Source organism: Ambystoma mexicanum, chromosome 1q (genome assembly GCF_040938575.1).
Source record: "Ambystoma mexicanum isolate Mex_15411 chromosome 1q, UKY_AmexF1_1, whole genome shotgun sequence".
NCBI lineage: Eukaryota > Metazoa > Chordata > Amphibia > Caudata > Ambystomatidae > Ambystoma > Ambystoma mexicanum.
The window spans coordinates 1119058575-1119075736 of record NC_090922.1 but is presented as its reverse complement, the minus strand read 5'-3'; the positions used below and the strand labels follow the sequence as shown (position 1 = coordinate 1119075736).

The following is a 17162-nucleotide window of genomic DNA, read 5'->3' as shown; positions in this document are numbered from 1 at the left end:
GTTAACATATGCAAATAATCTGATTTGAAATGGGCCTACCATCATTGAGAGGGATGGTGGAATGGCGTATATTAGCATTATACAGGAAATGTTTTACAAATCGTCTTTCCAATACCTCCTTGCTATCTGCACTGGTGTAAATATTAACAACACAGTCTGATACCTCACTAAAATCGTGGGGAAAAGAATGCCAGGAGCTGATGTTAAGGGCATAAATTGACCTTGATCTCTTATTACAAGATCTGGATCGGGCAAAATAAAAGAAAACTTTTATAATAATTGGATAAAGACCTGGGAACAGTGCAATAAGCATACAATATTTAACATATGAATGTTCACTATAAAACCTCTTAATCAAATCCCAATGTATTTACAAAAATCCCCTAATGCTGGATATAGGACCTTATTTTTAAGACTACATTTAAATCTATGGTTGACTAGAGAAGTCATGGAAATTTACTTGAAATGGCCAGTTAAGCAGAGAATATGTAGATTCTGTGCTAAATCAAAGGAAGTAGAGACTATAAAACATATTGGCCCTCATTACGACCCTGGCGGAATCCGCGGTGCTAAATGCACCGCGGAGCATGGCGGAAAGCCGCCGATAGCGCCATGGGGGTTGGCGGATTTACCACCCCATGCCGACCTTGGCGGAGCGGTAAATCCCCAATCCCCATTTTACCCTTCCCCATTCCCATTCTTGCCCCATAGGGTATAATGGGAGTGGGGAAGGAGTTAATTACGCCGCCGTAAAGTACGGCGGCGTAATTAACAACGAGGTCCCTTAGCGCCATGGTTTTCTCCGCCCGGTAAAACCAGGCGGAGAAAACCTCCATGGCGCTAAGGGAACTCGTAGTACGGCGGACGGGTCCGCCGCGATTAGCGCTGGCGGAAACCCACTCCGCCAGGGTCCTAATGAGGGCCATTATATTGATTTGACCTAATTTAATAATGCAAAGAAGACAGTTTTTCTACAGATATTTTATGAACTACACATCCTTGACTGCTGATAAATTATTTTTTTTGGCCACTCGGTATCATTAACTTTAACCGTGATCAACTAATTGCTGTTTTTAAAAATGTTACAGAGTAAAAAGCAGCAAGCTTACGAACTGGAAGCTGGAAAAGATAAAACTTGTAGACCCACACAACTAACGTGAATTTTATCTGACCTTTCTTGCACATGTATTAAAAACTGAATTGAAATAACTATTAGGTAATATACAGAGGTCTTTTAACTGGTATGATGTGAATTTATAAGAGATTTTTTTATTTTCTTTTTTGTGGAATACTTATTTGTAAAAAAAAATGTAAAGAGATTATTTTGTACTGTATGACAGTTGAAAATAATATTGAAAGGTTGAACATTGGCAACCAAACAATAAAAACAAAATACATTTTAAAAAGATAGAACAATTTTAAACACCTGACAACAGAACACAGGAAAAAGGAAATTCTTACTAGTGAATCCATATTTTCTAAATGATCATGTCCAATATAAAGCAATGATCTGCTTCCATCCATTCGTTTTGACAGACTGTGTGGTGATAGCAATAGAGAATCATATATGCTTGAAAAGTAGGTTGGTGGAGTTGCAAAGTTCTTCCTAAAAGGCAAAATATGTAATGTTATAGTCATAACTCAGCCTTTTCCAGTTCTGGTGATCACCTGCAGTGCAACAGTTAAGCTTTAGTAGGAATGATAATAGTAACACGTGTTTACATAACATCTGCTGCTACTGTGGCTTTGACATTTCATAGCATTGTACATAACAGCTCTACCAATACCAAATAGCACTCAATTTATCAAACTCCTAAGGATGAAAGACCAAGTTGGTCATGATGACGGAGTTCGAACCACTGATCTGTACATAGCAAAAAGATCGCCAAAACAGAAATCACTAACATGCGGCAGGCAATATCATCCATTCATCAGACTTTGTGACATTTTTTCCATTGGTACAATGATTTAAAATTTGAGGAACATTGTATTTTTTTTTTAATGTTGAAGACAAAAAACAAGATATTTTCCAACCATTTTCCATTTGTTCAAATGTGCCTAAAGATCAAATTACTATGTTTCTATCTTTCACCTCTTCATGGACACTCTGCCTTGTCTGAAGAGTCAAAGCAACTCATGCCTCTGCAGATCAAGCTCTTTACTGGGAGGAAGAAGGGGTTCTCCAACTGATCCACCCACCTAGAATGGATATCAAGGACTGCCTGCAGGCATATAGAAACTCTCCAATCGGAGGGAGCCCTTCATGGGTCGATAGGGAGTTTTGGCCAGAGAAGATTTCTAGAAAGAAGAATTAATCAAATTCTTTACAACAGATTTTGCCTCAAATATATGTGGGGGTTGGTTTAGGCAAAGAACTAATGAAGGGGCGTTAAGGGGGGCTCTGCGGTGATCTCCCCCGACATATATTCATATACATGCAGCAAAATTGAACAGTTAAAAAAAAAAAGAAATTTGATGGAAACATTTCGACTGGATCACATAGAACCGTTATGGGGCTTCTTACTAGGGTGTCAGCATGCCTGTCTATGTTTACGGGGTTTGCCCACTGATCTGTATATCATGTATTTATATAAGTGAATGTCTGCAGTGGATCTATGTGATTACTATGACCCCCAGAATTCGGACGCCCGAAACTTTTTTCTTTTCTTTTCAATCCCCTTTACACCACATATATATGCGGGGGAGACCCGCGCAGCACCCCCATACTACTATTATATCCCATCGCCCAAAGATATATATGTGGTGTAAGGGGCGCCGGAAAAGAAAAGTCAGAATTTCTGGAGTCGGAATTCTGAGGGCCACATTTTGGTGCATGTCCTCTGCAGGTCTATGGAACATCATGAGAAAGAGAACCTTTATAAGGCTTCTTTCTAAGGCACTCCATGACAACTATCATTTTAATCTGCAGTGCCGAAATGTTGCAAGTGATATACCATGTTTTGTTTTCTCCAACTACCTGCCCCCATAAAAACACCCTCACTGGAAAACTATTCTTGAGACAAACCATGGCCTTACGAACGGTTTTCCTGAGGAGAATGCAGCAGGTTTGCAGTGGTACAGGATATCTCATGAATATTGCATACAGGGACGTCATGTCACCAAAATGCCTGGGGTAGTGGAAGTTTAGTTTAGTTCAGTTTGTTTATTTATAGAGCGTGGTCGAACCCTCAGGTAGCTTGGCGCATAATCATGTGGACAACATAGTTACATATCGTTGCGCGAAATACACATGGTTACATACATTCAAAGTTACAAAGAAATGTACAGTGAGAGTCGTATATGCAATAGTGCGTAAGGACCGGGTTACAAGGTGGTCCGTTTCAGGATAAGGTTAAGTCATACGGTAGGAATGGCTGGAGGCAGGCAGGTGTGTAGTGAGTGGCAATGTATTAGGTAGAGAGCCAGGATTTCACCATAGCTCTAAATGGCCAGAAGGAAGCTTCCGATATGATAGCGAGAGGGAGTGTATTCCAGCATTGAGCTGCAAGAACAGGGAAGCTGGAGCCTCCTGCTGTTTTTAGATTGAATTTGGGAATCTTTAATTGGTGCAACACATCATTCTTGACCTCTGATGACATCACAGGGTGTGATGCCATTTGACCCCACCCCAAGTGACATCACGCAAAGTGATGATACACAACCTTCAGATGCATCTTACACGCGTGTTTCCAGGCACTCTCATTTCAGCCAGATATAAGAACCGAGAATGTCATTTTCCAGATTCGACGTGGGGCCTATTTGTAAAACATACATAATGCAGTACTTGTAACAGGGTAACCAAAATCTCTAACGCAGGCTACAGTTAGTGTATGAAACATCTATAGATCAATGGACACAGAAGTACTCGCTATCTGTGGCATTTATGTGTTAAACAAGTCAAAAAGCAATGACCTGGGGAGGCATGCGCTGTCTGTTTACCAGGAGCAAAATGCTGCACGAGCAAGGCCTGAAAATGAAATCATTGACCAGGATTTAGTATCAACAAAATTCCCTGGTTATAAAATGATCTATGTGTCAGCTACCACTACAATAGAAGAAACCTATTGTGCAGGTGTAAGCTGAGGCCATCTGTCTCCGTGTGCATTTATCTTTATGTTATGTGACAAGCAACCACATATTGTCCCCCAAAACTCAGAGCCGATCATAAAACCTTAATATCCTGCTTTGATACATGACTCTTATTCAATCGTTTTTAATGGGGTGAGGTGTGGGGAGGCGGAGCTGCACTTCCCTCAAGAGTGGGGCTCAATGCATCTACGAGTTTGAGAGCTCTATGTGCCAGATGCATTATTCAGTGACTCCCCAGGACCGGCCCATGAATGAAGCTTCCACAGAGCCCTTTCAAAAACGGAGTTTGAGTGGGGAGGGGTGGGTCACTCAATCGCCCTCTTACTTCTGAGACTCTGTGTTCAGTGCTTATTTTCTTACAGTGTTGCACCAGAGCAGGGTCCTCGTCAAGTTTGTGGCCCCTCCCAACCATTCACATCACACTTGAATGCTTTCAAGGGGAGCAGAGTCTAATCAGTGGCGTAGCACAACATTTGATGGGCCCCCTGTGAGGGCCCCCCCAGCTCCTTAACAAAGCACAGGGCACGCCACACCCCGGATCACCACGTATGAAAAATGTCCATGAAGACTATGCCAATGCAGGGGCATGCACTACTCCAATTGAAGCAGGTCAAATGGTACAGCGAGTAGAGCGCTCCCTTTGACATCCGTGTAGAGCTTGCTAACGCAGGTTTGAATCCTGGCAGAACCAAACTCAGCCTTTCATCCTTCCGAGGTTGATAAATGAGCACCACACACTGTGGGTAATAATAAGCAGCGTTCAGGTACCCGAGGGTTTGTAGCGCTATATAAATGCAAAATTATTATTGTTAAGTAAATACGTTTTTTTATCAAAGCGTAAAATGTTTCACCTAGGTAGAAAGAATGGGGCGTTATGGAAGGCGCGTCAACCACTGGGATTGTATCCAAATTGTACAGTCTTCTGCAGGATCGGGTCTGCAAACCACTATCCAAGCTTCAGGAGGTTTGGGGTAGAGATCTGGGTTTAGATATCTTTGATAAGGGCTGGGAAGATATGTTCATGCAAACATGTTTGGTTTCCCTCAATGCTAGGTACCGGCTAATTCAATTTAAGGTATTGCACAGACTTCACTACACCCCTGCTAGGCTGCACCTTATGTCCAAAGATCACTCCCCCTATGCCCCAGATGCCACTCAGAGGATGCACACTATTTATATATGGTTTGGTCTTGCCCCACAATCTCAGGGTATTGGGCTGGTGCCTGTGCTACTGTTTCTGAGATGCTGGACCATATTATCGAGCCTTGCCCAATGAACTGCCTGTTTCATGAGTTCTTGTCGCTTCAACGTATCCATCGTAAACTTGCTAGTCTTTGTGTGATTCTTGCTGTGCGCTATATTTTACTGCTATGGCTTAGACCTGCTACCCCCCACCATAAAACAGTGGCTCCAGGATGTTACTTGGGCATCAAACCTTGAGGAACTCTGGATCTCCTTTCAGCCGGCCTGTGGCAGACCCCTGGACATTTGGCCCCCCTTCCATGTTTATTTGCAAACACTTGCTGACATTGGACACAGAGAGACAAATACCCCTGTCCCCCCTAAACTCGATAATATGCTCCTCACAATCATGTATGTTTTCACTCTGAGCCATGAGCTGCACACCTGTACCGAAATGTAACACTGTTCTGTGATGTGGTCACTGTTGAGCAAACACTGCTTTGTTTATTACTGTTTGTATTCCTGCCCTTGTCGCGATGTCAAGCACCTAATAAATACAGTTTTGAAAAAAAGGAAAGAGGGGCCAATGCATTCCAGATGGGTGCTAGCTATGCTGTCCACCGCACCTTTCACCATAGATAAAATGAGCACAGTGACCAAAGACAAAATGTAAATAAACTGTACTTCAGAGCGGTCACGTATATGTACAAATATATCATTGCATATGGTACCCAGGTACAAGAGTTGAAAGGTATGGTTAATAAAGCAGTCATCACTCACACCCTGTGTCTGTGATGTTATACGAGTCATCTATTGACTTTAATATTAAATGATATATCAGTGACCCTAAATCATGGTTAGTTGACACCAAGCCCTACAACTCTAGAAGGTCCTTGTTCACGTTCTGGGACACTTAGAGGCATTGAGCGCTTTGACAACATGCAACACACTTAAAATGAAATCAGAGTTGGGCTTTTAATGCAATGACCTTATGATAGGATATGTTATGGCATTTATAACGCGCCTGTACACAAGAGTTTCTAGGCACAACAAGACAAGGAGGGGGAAACAATTGGAGGACAAAACAACGATCTTACTAGGCCTTGGGTCATTCAGATCGCGCAAGAGCAGGGAAGGGGGGAGGGGATGTACTGAGGGAGGGGGGTGGATAGAGAAGTGTGGGACAAAACAAAGGAAAACAAGAGCAAAGCCAATGGGTGGCAAGTGCAGGTAGTAATAAGTGCAAGAGAGGGGACAGTAGGGTTGCATATACAGACCACAAGTGCAGGGGAGCCAAGAGGCAGCTGGACAGACTTGGACCTGGGCCCAAGTTCAGAGGGTGACCAGGTGACCAGTGCATGGATCAGGCAGGTGATCAGCAAGGGAGATGAAGAGAGAAGGCAGAAGCAAAGAGAAAGGTCTTGAGTCGCTTCTGGAACCGGAGATGGTACTGCTCAAGTTCCAGAAAGGCAAGGGGGCTGGTCCAGAGGGAGGCCCCAACTGAAGAAAGAGGTCTGCCCCCAACTCGTTGCTTGCAAAAGCGAATGACTCAGAGAGTTGGAGTGGAGGAGCGGAGAGCTCGATAAGGCAGATATTTAGGAAGAGAGAGTTGGAGGTAGCGCGGTCCCAGGCCCCAGGCCCCAGAAAGCCTTGTGGACAATGCAGAGGCTCTTGAACTTGATCTTTGCCACCACTGGGAGCTAGTGAAGGGATTTCAGAGCTGGTGAGATACAGTCCCTGGGCTTGGGGCCAAGGACAGGTCTCGCAGTCCTGTCCTGGATGAGTTGTAGAGGACGGAGAGTAGAGGCAGGAAGATTTAGAAAGAGGCTGTTGCAGTAGTCCAGCCTAGAAAGGACCAGAGCTTGTGAGACAGTGAGCTTCTGGGGGAAAGTGAGGAAGGGAAGAATTCCTCTGTGGAGGTGCAGCTGGTAGTTTGACTTCTTAGAGACGTCAGAGATGTGAGGATAGAAGGAGAGTTGGAGTCGAAGATGACCCTGAGGTTCTTAGCCTCACAGGTAGGAGCAGGAAGAGGGCCCAGTGTGGGCGGTGAGAGAGTGAGAAGAAAGGAGGGAGCTGGTGTTCCGTTTGTTTATTTATAGAGCGTGGTCGAACCCTCAGGTAGCTGGGCGCATAATCATGTGGACAACATAGTTACATATCGTTGCGCGAAATACACATGGTTACATACATTCAAAGTTACAAAGAAATGTACAGTGAGAGTCGTATATGCAATAGTGCGTAAGGACCGGGTTACAAGGTGGTCCGTTTCAGGATAAGGTTAAGTCATACGGTAGGAATGGCTGGAGGCAGGCAGGTGTGTAGTGAGTGGCAATGTATTAGGTAGAGAGCCAGGATTTCACCATAGCTCTAAATGGCCAGAAGGAAGCTTCCGATCTGATAGCGAGAGGGAGTGTATTCCAGCATTGAGCTGCAAGAACAGGGAAGCTGGAGCCTTCTGCTGTTTTTAGATTGAATTTGGGAATCTTTAATTGGTGCAACACATCATCCTTGACCTCTGATGACATCACAGGGTGTGATGCCATTTGACCCCACCCCAAGTGACATCACGCAAAGTGATGATACACAACCTTCAGATGCATCTTACACGCGTGTTTCCAGGCACTCTCATTTCAGCCAGATATAAGAACCGAGAATGTCATTTTCCAGATTCGACGTGGGGCCTATTTGTAAAACATACATAATGCAGTACTTGTAACAGGGTAACCAAAATCTCTAACGCAGGCTACAGTTAGTGTATGAAACATCTATAGATCAATGGACACAGAAGTACTCGTTATCTGTGGCATTTATGTGTTAAACAAGTCAAAAAGCAATGACCTGGGGAGGCATGCGCTGTCTGTTTACCAGGAGCAAAATGCTGCACGAGCAAGGCCTGAAAATGAAATCATTGACCAGGATTTAGTATCAACAAAATTCCCTGGTTATAAAATGATCTATGTGTCAGCTACCACTACAATAGAAGAAACCTATTGTGCAGGTGTAAGCTGAGGCCATCTGTCTCCGTGTGCATTTATCTTTATGTTATGTGACAAGCAACCACATATTGTCCCCCAAAACTCAGAGCCGAGCATAAAACCTTAATATCCTATGCTTTGATACATGACTCTTATTCAATCGTTTTTAATGGGGTGAGGTGTGGGGAGGCGGAGCTGCACTTCCCTCAAGAGTGGGGCTCAATGCATCTACGAGTTTGAGAGCTCTATGTGCGAGATGCATTATTCAGTGACTCCCCAGGACCGGACCATGAATGAAGCTTCCACAGAGCCCTTTCAAAAACGGAGTTTGAGTGGGGAGGGGTGGGTCACTCAATCGCCCTCTTACTTCTGAGACTCTGTGTTCACTGCTTATTTTCTTACAGTGTTGCACCAGAGCAGGATCCTCGTCAAGTTTGTGGCCCCTCCCAACCATTCACATCACACTTGAATGCGTTCAAGGGGAGCAGAGCCTAATCAGTGGCGTAGCACAACATTTGATGGGCCCCCTGTGAGGGCCCCCCCAGCTCCTTAACAAAGCACAGGGCACGCCACAGCCCGGACCACCACGTATGAAAAATGTCCATGAAGACTATGCCACTGCAGGGGCATGCACTACTCCAATTGAAGCAGGTCAAATGGCACAGCGAGTAGAGCGCTCCCTTTGACATCCGTGTAGAGCTTGCTAACGCAGGTTTGAATCCTGGCAGAACCAAACTCAGCCTTTCATCCTTCCGAGGTTGATAAATGAGCACCACACACTGTGGGTAATAATAAGCAGCGTTCAGATACCCGAGGGTTTGTAGCGCTATATAAATGCAAAATTATTATTGTTAAGTAAATACGTTTTTTTATCAAAGCGTAAAATGTTTCACCTAGGTAGAAAGAAGGGGGCGTTATGGAAGGCGCGTCAACCCCTGGGATTGTATCCAAATTGTACAGTCTGCTGCAGGATCGGGCCTGCAAACCACTATCCAAGCTTCGGGAGGTTTGGGGTAGAGATCTGGGTTTAGATATCTTTGATAAGGGCTGGGAAGATATGTGCATGCAAACATGTTTGGTTTCCCTCAATGCTAGGTACCGGTTATTCAATTTAAGGTATTGCACAGACTTCACTACACCCCTGCTAGGCTGCACCTTATGTCCAAAGATCACTTCCCCTATGCCCCAGATGCCACTCAGAGGATGCACACTATTTATATATGGTTTGGTCTTGCCCTACAATCTCAGGGTATTGGGCTGGTGCCTGTGCTGCTGTTTCTGAGATGCTGGACCATATTATCGAGCCTTGCCCAATGAACTGCCTCTTTCATGAGTTCTTGTCGCTTCAACGCATCCATCGTAAACTTGCTAGTCTTTGTGTGATTCTTGCTGTGCGCTATATTTTACTGCTATGGCTTAGACCTGCTACCCCCCACCATAAAACAGTGGCTCCAGGATGTTACTTGGGCATCAAACCTTGAGGAACTCTGGATCTCCTTGCAGCCGGCCTGTGGCAGACCCCTGGACATTTGGCCCCCCTTCCGTGTTTATTTGCAAACACTTGCTGACATTGGACACAGGGAGACAAATACCCCTGGTCCCCCCTAAACTCGATAATATGCTCCTCACAATCATGTATGTTTTCCCTCTGAGCCATGAGCTGCACACCTGTACCGAAATGTAACACTGTTCTGTGATGTGGTCACTGTTGAGCAAACACTGCTTTGTTTATTATTGTTTGTATTCCTGCCCTTGTCGCGATGTCAAGCATCTAATAAATAAAGTTTTGAAAAAAAGGAAAGAGGGGCCAATGCATTCCAGATGAGTGCTAGCTCATGCTGTCCACCGCACCTTTCACCATAGATAAAATGAGCACAGTGACCAAAGACAAAATGTAAATAAACTGTACTTCAGAGCGGTCACGTATATGTACAAATATATCATTGCATATGGTACCCAGTTAAAAGAGTTGAAAGGTATGGTTAATAAAGCAGTCATCACTCACACCCTGTGTCTGTGATGTTATACGAGTCATCTATTGACTTTAATATTAAATGATATATCAGTGACCCTAAATCATGGTTAGTTGACACCAAGCCCTACAACTCTAGAAGGTCCTTGTTCACGTTCTGGGACACTTAGAGGCATTGAGCGCTTTGACAACATGCAACACACTTAAAATGAAATCAGAGTTGGGCTTTTAATGCAATGACCTTATGATAGGATATGTTATGGCATTTATAACGCGCCTGTACACAAGAGTTTCTAGGCACAACAAGACAAGGAGGGGGAAACAATGGGAGGACAAAACAACGATCTTACTAGGCCTTGGGTCATTCAGATCGCGCAAGAGCAGGGAAGGGGGGAGGGGATGTACTGAGGGAGGGGGGTGCATAGAGAAGTGTGGGACAAAGGAAAACAAGAGCGCAGCCAATGGGTGGCAAGTGCAGGTAGTAATAAGTGCAAGAGAGGGGACAGTAGGGTTGCAGATACAGACCACAAGTGCAGGGGAGCCAAGAGGCAGCTGGACAGACTTGGACCTGGGCCCAAGTTCAGAGGGTGACCAGGTGACCAGTGCATGGATCAGGCAGGTGATCAGCAAGGGAGATGAAGAGAGAAGGCAGAAGCAAAGAGAAAGGTCTTGAGTCGCTTCTGGAACAGGAGATGGTACTGCTCAAGTTCCAGAAAGGCAAGGGGGCTGGTCCAGAGGGAGGCCCCAACTGAAGAAAGAGGTCTGCCCCCAACTCGTTGCTTGCAAAAGCGAATGACTCAGAGAGTTGGAGTGGAGGAGCGGAGAGCTCGATAAGGCAGATATTTAGGAAGAGAGAGTTGGAGGTAGCGCGGTCCCAGGCCCCAGGCCCCAGAAAGCCTTGTGGACAATGCAGAGGCTCTTGAACTTGATCTTTGCCACCACTGGGAGCTAGTGAAGGGATTTCAGAGCTGGTGAGATACAGTCCCTGGGCTTGGGGCCAAGGACAGGTCTCGCAGTCCTGTCCTGGATGAGTTGTAGAGGACGGAGAGTAGAGGCAGGAAGATTTAGAAAGAGGCTGTTGCAGTAGTCCAGCCTAGAAAGGACCAGAGCTTGTGAGACAGTGAGCTTCTGGGGGAAAGTGAGGAAGGGAAGAATTCCTCTGTGGAGGTGCAGCTGGTAGTTTGACTTCTTAGAGACGTCAGAGATGTGAGGATAGAAGGAGAGTTGGAGTCGAAGATGACCCTGAGGTTCTTAGCCTCACAGGTAGGAGCAGGAAGAGGGCCCAGTGTGGGCGGTGAGAGAGTGAGAAGAAAGGAGGGAGCTGGTGTTCCCAGGAGTAGGATCTCCGTCTTACTGGCATTAAGGCAGAGATCTTTGGCAGCACACCACTCCTGGATTGTGAAAAGACAGTCAGGAATGAGAGAAGGAGTAGAGGCGGCTGAGGGGAGCCTGAAGGAAAGTTGAGTGGCATCCGCTTAACACTGAAAGTTGGAGCAGCGGGCAACTATGCAGTGGGCAAGAGGTGCCAGGTATTGGTTGAACAGCCAGGGAGAAAGATTAGACCCATTGGGAACACCACAGGTAGAGAAAGAAAAAAGCTCCTGAGCCCCCTCTCTCTTTCTCTCTGCTAATGACTTTGTCTCTCGCTTGTCTACCAAGATCACAAGCTCAACCACATAGCTCTGCCACACCCTCCCTCCTTTTCTTCCCCTCAGGACACCCCACCCTTTCCTCACAATCCCATTTCCCTCCTTCCTGAGCCAATGATGCTACCCATGCTCCACACCCCCAACTCACCTAGGCTCACATTGACCCTTTGGCACCATAAATAATCATGAATTTGCACCCATTGCATCATCTCACCATTCCTCCCTCTTGAATCCATCCCTCTCAAGCAGGCATCGTCCCTGCCTGCTATCAAATAGCCACAGCTATTCCCATACTGCCAACATCCACTGCCAATACCAACAATACTTTTTTCTATAGCGCTGTCTCTATCTACTGCCCCTTCACTCCAAAATATTCAAGCAAATTGTCTTTAATCGCATTATTAACTACATTGAGACTCACACAATGTGTATTCCCCTTCAATCTGGATTTCAGAGTAAATACTGCACTGAAACAGCTCTCATTAATTTCTCCAACCTTCCGACCACTGCTCCCCACTGACCCCTTTCCTCCATCCTCCTTTTGTTTGATCTCTCTCCAGAATTTGACAATGGATCATGCCTTCCTCCTTCAAACACTTTCCTCCAACACCAAACTTGACTGAGATACATCTTCTCCCTCGGTATGCACATTTTTTGTCACATGGAACTCCTGTCTCACCTCCCTCAAAAAGCCATTGAGTGCATGTTCCTCAAATATTAGCCCTTGGTTCACTCCTCTTCATCCTCTCTACATCCTTTCTGGGTAAGCTCATCCCATACTTTGGCTTCTCCACCTCTTTGTTCGTGATACCCAGATATTTTTCACTTTTCCTGCATTCACCATTGTCATCTCAGAATGCATTTCCAGTCGCCACACAACTATTTGTTGCTGCCTGAACCTAAACTCCTCTCAAGGTAAGTCATCTTTCCCCCTGCTTCCGAAGCCAACCCTACTCTCCCATCCCACATCGCCTTCACCCCTGACTACTCTCACTCGGTCTCCCAAGGCTGTCAACCTTGCGGTCTTCTTCACCAGCATCCTCAGACTTCAACAATTAAGACTATCACCACCAATGGAGCCAGGAGCAACCCACTCTGTGCTACAACTCTCATCTCTACCTATTCTCTACCTATGTGCTTCACAGACTAAACTACTGTTTCTGCCGATGCCTTGGCTTTCACCTTTTCTCTTTCTTCCCCTAAATAAAGTTCTCAATTTGGCTACATGTACCCCATTTGCAACCTTCCCAGATACTCCTCGATCTCTACTTTCCAACACCGGGATGGCCTCCCTCTTCAATTTCCTATTCCTTGTCTTGAAATGTATCGATTGTCTCGCCCCAATACCTTGTTGATTGTATGTCACTTTGCCCTCCCTCTTAACCTCTGTACTCCTCTCTCCATAACCTTTCAATTACCCACCATGTGGCTCCTTCCACTTCTGGCCCTTCTTTCTACTTGACCCATCCACTTGTCATGTTTTCCTTTTTGGAAATAATGGCTGGCTGAGGAATGCCAAATCCTACGGGGAACTAACCCCATCTATAACAGAAGGATCCTGGCATCCTCTCTACGACAGGCAGCATTGGTTATAAGGCAAATATCCAAACTGAGGTCTCTGTTGGTCTGTGGCCACAACCCTTTCTATGCTTACAACAACTATTTATTTTGTATGTGAGTCCAGTCAGCATTTTATCTCATATGACTCATAGTAAGGATTACCCCTTCAAACTTCCATCCCACCTTAAGCACATACAACCCTAAAAGGGCACTGTCAGTTTTATGAGAAGCCTCTCAATGTGGTACCTCATTTACTGGGCAGTGCATGATTGAAAACAGCATCAACAGAATAAAATGGCATTTCAAGCTGTCATTTAAGCATAACACGAAATTAGTCTGGACTCAATAAATGCACTGACTATTAAAACTGTATTTTAATACATTTGATTATGAAAATAAAAAACACTTCTCAGCCTACTCTTTAAGAAAATTGCAACAAGTCAAAGAATCTTTTCCAATACAGTTGTAACATTTTACAACATATTGACCACACTTATTGAGCATTTACCGTTCATCATTTTCAGAGCGGGTGCTCAAAAAAATAAAAGGAGTCATTTCATATTCACACACAATTAGCTGCTCTCTCACAAACCCCCACAATGGGCAAATCCCAACCTTTTGGAATGACCAAGTCATAGTAAAGTCACTCATCCTGATGACATTTCCCCCTTTTTCTCTACCTCCGCTTCTTCTTTTTTCCCCCTCAATATAACCAGCGCCTAGATACTCGAGGGTTTTGTGCGCTACAATAAATGCAAAAAATAAATAAATAAATATTCCCTGTCCAGTGCTAAAATCCTAATATGACCCTCACACTCTAATACTGCAAAATTACTGCAGGGGAAAATAATATGTACCGGGCTGTGTTTCAGCAGCCTTCCTTCACTTGGTTTGTGGGAAGTTTCCACTTGGAAGTCCCGTTACTCCCAATAATCGCCAGAACAAAGTGTCCCAATGTCACAGTGAGATTCTCTCACTTGTCGCCTGTTTGCCAGTAGGGAAATGATGCATTCCCCCTTAAGTGGTGTAATCAATGGTCTTTCCTACTCCTTTCCCTTTTATTTGAGAAAGTAACTCCCCTCCCCTGTGGGATTTTGGAATACCAGGGGGACAATTCCCTTCCCTTGGTCTTTCCATATACTGTGTTACCTACACACAGTTGTCAATGTGGGTAAGTATTTTGCGACTACCATTAATGCCGCCAGTCCCCCTCCCTTTTCCCCAGTCAGTACCTTTTAGCTGGGGTCACCCTCCTGCTCGGGTAGCACAGTGGCCCCGGTGACATCTTAGTGAGGGTTCCCTATCTGCAGTTCCCAGCTTTGATGCCGCTTCCACATGCGACGCCGTCCACACCAGTTAGCAAAGTCCTGGCTTGGCTCCATCGCCAAAATGCTTATGTGTGGCGCCCTACAAACTCTCTCTATGTTTGCCTGCCGCATTCATTGCCATTCCCCAGACGGGAACTCTTCTCTCACGCACATGTCTGGCCTCCTTCCTCCAACCCGGTGATGGGGGACGTGCCAGTGTTTTCCAACTTGGCTGGTGTTCGTGTCTCCATCAGACACTTTGGGAAAAACTTCAATAATCTATTCCGTGTCATTCCTTCTTCTCTTCCCATTCTGATTCGACTGCTTGAACCACTTTGTCCACTACTCCAATAACCAGAACAGCCTTCCCTTTTTATTGGCTGTATACTTTGGGGAAAAAGACTAGAACGTTGATTGTGCTTTTGTTTTTCATCTGAGCAGGGCCTCCTCGTCTCAGTATGTATGTATATTTGTTGCTGCTTCAGATTTAATGCAATACATTGATTTATGTTTCATTGGCCTTACTTTGTAGCACAACATATTTCCAAACGGTATTTCATGGTTTAACCTATAAGGTGTTGTGGTGACTTCCATTCTCTTCCTTGGTTCTGGTGTGGGAACAGCGTTTCTTCGCAAATTTTCCAGGCAGCTGTTCTATGACTCGTCACACCACCTAAACCGTCCCTAATCAATGCCAGATCCACAGTGGCATATGCCATTGACATACATGACCTTAGCATCCTTAATAACCTCAACATCCTTGCTATTTAGAAACCTGGCTCCACCCCACTGCTGGCCCAGCTCTCTCCATTGCAATTTCCCCAGGCTACAGAGTTCTTCGCAGAGTCTGTCGGTCACACAATAAGGTGGCTGTGCTGCTCTTATCCACAAAACGCAGCTCTCCATCAGACACCTCACCTCCAATCCGTGCCCAAATGAGATCTCCTCTCCGCCAAAATCTCACTCTCCCCCACCATCACTCTCCACCTATTCAACTGCGCAACAGGTCCCACACTCTCATTCAAGAGGACACCCTACAGATCCTCAGATCTAACCTAAACCCCACTTCCAAGCTCCACCTCTTGGGCGACCTCAATATAAGTTATAAGGACCTATCAGTCAAAGAAGCATTATCCCTATCAAACGCCATTGACTTTCTAGGATGCACCCAATGCATAGTCACATCCTCCCACAATGGAGGCCGCACACTCGACTGGCTCATTGACTTCAACTGCCACACGTCTATCACCACCAAACCCACCCTGCCCTTGGTCCAACCAACACATTATTTCCTTCTCCATACCCATCGAGACCCACCACACCAACACCCGCCCGCTCTGCCTCCAGCTCTAGCATGCTGCAATCGCAACTTCACACAAGAGTGCCTCCTTACCCTATTAACCACCCATATCTCTCTTGTCCCCACACACATAACTGACCAGGCACTACTTGTAGACCTCTACAACAGTTTAATCGCCCACGCCCTGGATACCATCACCCCCCTTAAACCGTGCAAGCGCAAACCATCTGCCTACTTAAACATGTAGCCCTCTAGCTGCAAAGGTGAGATTTGTCCAGCCCCTCTTATCAAGGACTGCGCTGAAGTTCTGACCACAATCAACACGGCCATAAAAAACATCTTATTTGCCACTGGAACTCTTCCCACCAGCCTCAGGGAAGCCTGGATTTCACCACTCCTCAAAACACTGTCCCTCGACCCATCCACCCCCACCAATTATCGCCCTATCACCACCGCCCCATTCCTTCTGAAAATCCTAGACTGAGCTGCTTACATCCAAATACAAGAATTTCTCAAGACCCACAACGTCTTCAGCCCCAGCCAATCAGGCTTCCGCCCTGTATTCGGTACAGAACCCGCACTACTTGACCTAAAGAATCAACTGGATGACATTGGTGATGCCCAGAAAATCCGCAATACTCCTCCTACCCGAGTAATCAGCCGCATTTGACCTCATCAACCACCACACCCCATGTGAACCACCTCTCTAATGCCACCATCTTCTCCACTGAAACCACCAACTTGGTGGCATTGTTTCTGGCTAACAGAACTGCTTGAGTCTTCTCCGACAACTCCGCTGCTCCACCCACCCCAGTTCCCCTGTGGCATCCCCCAAGTCTCATGTATCTCGCCGACACTATTCAATGTGTAAACACGCCCTCTCTTCGATCTCCTACACTCCCATGGCATCTCCTACATGAACTATGCGGACGACACACAGATCCCCCCCCCTTCACTGGCAACTACACCCATGACTCCACCAATTTCAACTCCACGTACGAAACCATTCAGACATGGATGGCCTCCCACCAGCTCTGCCTCAACGAGGACAAGACCCTGATCCTCATCGTCAGCTCCCTGTCCACACTCTCCAATCTCAACCCCACCTATCAAGCCTTCAAAATTGAC

At 45.6% G+C, this 17162-nt stretch overlaps 1 protein-coding gene across 1 annotated transcript in view; it reads right to left on the bottom strand.

Annotated features, from left to right (window-relative positions):
• Positions 1 to 17162, bottom strand: part of AKNAD1 (AKNA domain containing 1) — an 869453-nt gene that overhangs the window by 24152 nt on the left and 828139 nt on the right. The window contains exon 18 of the mRNA XM_069641860.1: positions 1462 to 1606. Coding sequence (XP_069497961.1) covers positions 1462 to 1606 — 145 coding nt within the window. The remainder of the gene's footprint in view (positions 1 to 1461; positions 1607 to 17162) is intronic.